Below are 4,824 nucleotides of genomic sequence, written 5' to 3' on the forward strand. Positions count from 1 at the left end.
GTGAGTTATATGTAGTGTGTTGTGTGTGTTATATGTAGTGTTTATATGTGAGTTAGTGTGCTGTGCGCGAGTTATGTAGTGTTTATATGTGTTATATGTAGTGTGCGCACGCGCGAGTTATGTTATGTTTATATGTGAGTTAGAGTGTGCTGTGCGTGAGTTATATGTAGTGTTTATATGTGTTATATGTAGTGTTTATATGTGAGTTAGTGTGCTGTGCGTGAGTTATGTAGTGTTTATATGTGTTATATGTAGTGTGCGCACGCGCGAGTTATGTTATGTTTATATGTGAGTTAGAGTGTGCTGTGCGCGAGTTATATGTAGTGTGTTGTGCACAGTGGTCCGGAAGAACGTTGTTTCATTAGGCCGTATACATGCGTACAACTGAATGACGACAAACTTCAACTTGATGTCTTGATGTAAATGTGTCAAAGTAAAGATCATCTTTCACCTTTAAACTTTCTGTTGAGTGTGAGGTGTTTTGGGAGATCCCGAGACTCTGGCAGCCACTGGGGAAGTGTGGGTGGATCGTTTGCCCCTTTGGAGGGCAAGGTTACCCCTTTGTTTCAGGGCCTGTTCCTCTCCTGTACAGCACGCAAGATGGGCGACGCAGTCCATGCGTATTCTGACGGAGGTGTGACGAGCGCAGCTAGGCTTTAAAAAATCTTTACACTTTGCATATCAAAAGAAGGCTCTTAAATCCACCCTCCCCCTCCCCCATTTCTACCGTCCGCTCAGAATGGATTCGCGACTCCATAGCCGTAAGATGCCAGAGCTGCGACTAGGGAAGGGTTAACAGTATGTGCCGGTAGGAAACTGTGCGGCCGGCTAGGCATGGAAGGCCTTAAGATACAAGAGCAGAAATAGGCCATTTGGCCCATCAAGTCTGGTCTGCCAGTTAATCATGGGCTGACCCACTTCATCCAGTCATCCCCACACCCTTCAATGCCCTGGCTAATCAGGAACCTCTCTATCTCTGCCTTAAACGCACCCAGTGACTTGGCCTCCACAGCCGCCCGTGGGAACAAATTCCACAGATCTACCACCCTCTGACTAAAGTAATGTCTCGGCATCTCTGTTCTAAATGGACGTCCCTCAATACTGAAGTCGTGCCCTCTTGTCCTGGGCTCCCCCCTCCCCCCATGGGAAATAAAGAGGGCATAGCTTCTCATTCAAAATGAGGAACTCAGCAGGCCAGGCAGCACCTATGGAAAAGAGTAAACAGTCAGCATTTCGGGCCGAGACTGCAGTCCCAAAGGCAGTCTGCCCATCCTGCTGAGGGTGGGTAGGTAGTTAGGTGGGTGGGTCTGCAAGTGTGCGTGTGTTGCTCGGATTTCCAGCGCCTGCAGACTTTCTCACGTCCGTAACGGCTTCCCTCTGCACACCAGGGCCCTGGAGACGAGATAAGCAATCCAAGGCACACACGCCAACTCACGGGCGATCGCTTTACTTACTTCGAAGCACCGCCTCTATCGCCAATGATCTTGCAAGCAAGGAGCTGAAACTTACATTTACCAAATGGCGAATATCCATTAAGGATAAGCTAATTCTGTAAAAGCAGCAGCATTTCTCTGGGCAGAACGGTGACGGTGACGGGGGGGGGCGCCCAGGCCGTCCCTCTTGTGCGCGAGGATAATAAAATGCGGCTCAGCCACAAGAGCGAGAGGGCTGTCGGTTCAGTTGCTTTATTGTTGGTGGGGACAGGGCGACCATTCCAAAATGTCCTTTTTGTGTGTTATGTGCCTGGTCCGATCTCCCCCCCCCCCCCCCCCCCCCGCCCCGCATTCCTGCGCAGGCCGTCTCCTCCTCAGGCGGGCAGCAAATAAATAGACATGCGAAGATTCGGCCGGCCGGGCGGACAGGTCAGACGAGGACGCCCATCAGGTTCACCCGCCGGTTCTCGTAGCGCTTGGAGATATCGGTCTCGATCTGAAAGCACAGACAACGGAGACGGGGACTTAGCAACTTGCACTGACGCCGAGACAGGCTCTAACGGAGCCACACGCCGAACTGGAATATCACACAGATATATCACATTTAACGTCTGAAGCCTTCGGCTGTCCCGAGATTCTGGGAGGTGTAGTCTACCATCACTGTAGCAACCAGAAGGAGGTACAGGAGTTTCAGGACCCACATTACCAGGTTCAGGAACAGTTATTACCCCTCAACCATCAGAAAGGAGGTACAAGAGCCTCAGGACCCACACCACCAGGTTCAGGAACAGTTATTACCCCTCAGCCATCAGGAAGGAGGTACAGGAGCCTCAGGTCCCACACCACCAGGTTCAGGACCAGTTATTACCCCTCAACCATCAGGAAGGAGGTACAGGAGCCTCAGGTCCCACACCACCAGGTTCAGGAACAGTTATTACCCCTCAACCATTAGGAAGGAGGTACAGGAGCCTCAGGTCCCACACCACCAGGTTCAGGAACAGTTATTACCCCTCAACCATCAGGAAGGATGTACAGGAGCCTCAGGTCCCACACCACCAGGTTCAGGAACAGTTATTACCCCTCAACCATCAGGAAGGAGGTACAGGAGTCTCAGGACCCACTCCACCAGGTTCAGGGACAGTTATTACCCCTCAACCATCGGGAAGGAGGTACAGGAGCCTCAGGACCCACACCACCAGGTTCAGGTACAGTTATTACCCCTCAACCATCAGTAAGGAGGTACAGGAGCCTCAGGACTCACACCAGAAGGTTCAGGTACAGCTATTACCCCTCAACCATTGGGAAGGAGGTACAGGAGCCCCAGGACCCACACCACCAGGTTCAGGAACAGTTATTACCCCTCAACCATCAGGAAGGAGGTACAGGAGCCTCAGGACCCACACCACCAGGTTCAGGGACAGTTATTACCCCTCAACCATCAGGAAGGAGGTACAGGAGTCTCAGGACCCACTCCACCAGGTTCAGGGACAGTTATTACCCCTCAACCATCAGGAAGGAGGTACAGGAGCCTCAGGACCCACACCAACAGGTTCAGGGACAGTTATTACCCATCAACCATCAGGAAGGAGGTACAGGAGCCTCAGGACCCACACCACCAGGTTCCGGAACAGTTATCACCCCTCAACCATTATGAAGGAGGTACAGGAGCCTCAGGACCCACACCACCAGGTTCAGGGACAGTTATTACCCCTCAACCGTCAGGAAGGAGGTACGGGAGCCTCAGGACCCACACCACCAGGTTCAGGAACAGTTATTACCCCTCAACCATCAGGAAGGAGGTACAGGAGTCTCAGGACCCACACCACCAGGTTCAGGGACAGTTATTACCCATCAACCATCAGGAAGGAGGTACAGGAGTCTCAGGACCCACACCACCAGGTTCAGGGACAGTTATTACCCCTCAACCATCAGGAAGGAGGTACAGGAGCCTCAGGACCCACACCACCAGATTCAGGGACAGTTATTACCCCTCAACCATCAGGAAGGAGGTACAGGAGCCGAAGGACCCACACCACCAGGTTCAGGGACAGTTTTTACCCCTCAACCATCAGGAAGGAGGTACAGGAACCTCAGGACCCACACCACCAGGTTCAGGGACAGTTATTACCCCTCAACCATCAGGAAGGAGGTACAGGAACCTCAGGACCCACACCACCAGGTTCAGGGACAGTTATTACCCCTCAACCATCAGGAAGGAGGTACAGGAACCTCAGGACCCACACCACCAGGTTCAGGTACAGTTATTACCCCTCAACAATCAGGAAGGAGGTACAGGAGCCGCAGGACCCACACCACCAGGTTCAGGGACAGTTATTACCCCTCAACCATCAGGAAGGAGGTACAGGAGCCTCAGGACCCACACCACCAGGTTCAGGAACAGTTATTACCCCTCAACCATCAGGAGGTGGTACAGGAGCCTCAGGAGCCACACCACCAGGTTTGGGAACAGTTATTACCCCTTTTGCACGCTGGCTGTTGTCCGTCTCTGTCACGTCTGGCTTTCCATCGACTCCCGTGTGTTTCTTTGCGTTTACTGTGAAAGCCCGGAGGAGAACGAACCTCAGGGTAGCGCGCACGGTGACATGCGCGTCATCTGAAAATAAACTTACCGACTCGCTTCCTAAACCACCCAGCCAACTGCCTTTTCCAAAAGCTCCCTTCAGCAAAGTTCTACCGGGGGTGGGGGGGCCACTACAACACAAAGACCTCGCATCATCTTGAAAGTTTCTTCCCCCCCCCCGACCGTTCTAGTCAGTCCTCCCCACCCTCCCTCTATTATCCGTGTTGCTGCACCATAAATTTTAAACCAGTGGTTTGTGACCCGTTTTATGTCATGGATCCCTTTGTAGTCTGTAGACCTCCTCTCAGAATAATATTTTTAAATATATATATATTATATATATACATATACATATATTTTTATACACACACACACACACACACACACACACACACACACACACACACACACACACACACACATATACACACACACACACACAATACCTAGGATTACAGAAGAAAGCAGTTTTATTGACATGCAGTTGTCAAAATATTTTTTTAAAATAAGCATATTTGTGATGTAGTGATGTACGTGTTTCTTAATTAACACATTAAATAACAAGACCATATACAGGTGTCCCCCCCACCCCACTCCCTTTACAAAGGCAGAGCGTTCCTATGAAACCTTTCTTAACCCGAAGTGACGTAAAGCGAAGAACCATTGATTTATACGGGAGGCGTTTTCGTAAAGGTGAAAATCCTCTTTGTAATGCGGAGACTAGCGGTGGTCTTTAGTAAAAGTGAAGCGGCGTAAAGCGAACGTTCGTAAAGTGGGGGACGCCTGTACTTCAGGCATAGGCAAGTTAAA

At 50.8% G+C, this 4,824-nt stretch overlaps 1 protein-coding gene across 1 annotated transcript in view; it reads right to left on the bottom strand.

Annotated features, from left to right (window-relative positions):
* Positions 1-1,738: 1,738 nt before the first annotated feature.
* Positions 1,739-4,824, bottom strand: part of cdk5rap3 (CDK5 regulatory subunit associated protein 3) — a 121,720-nt gene continuing 118,634 nt past the window's right edge. The window contains exon 14 of the mRNA XM_073071816.1: positions 1,739-1,929. Coding sequence (XP_072927917.1) covers positions 1,864-1,929 — 66 coding nt within the window. The 3' untranslated portion in view covers positions 1,739-1,863. The remainder of the gene's footprint in view (positions 1,930-4,824) is intronic.

Source organism: Hemitrygon akajei, chromosome 18, assembly GCF_048418815.1.
Source record: "Hemitrygon akajei chromosome 18, sHemAka1.3, whole genome shotgun sequence".
Taxonomy (NCBI): domain Eukaryota; kingdom Metazoa; phylum Chordata; class Chondrichthyes; order Myliobatiformes; family Dasyatidae; genus Hemitrygon; species Hemitrygon akajei.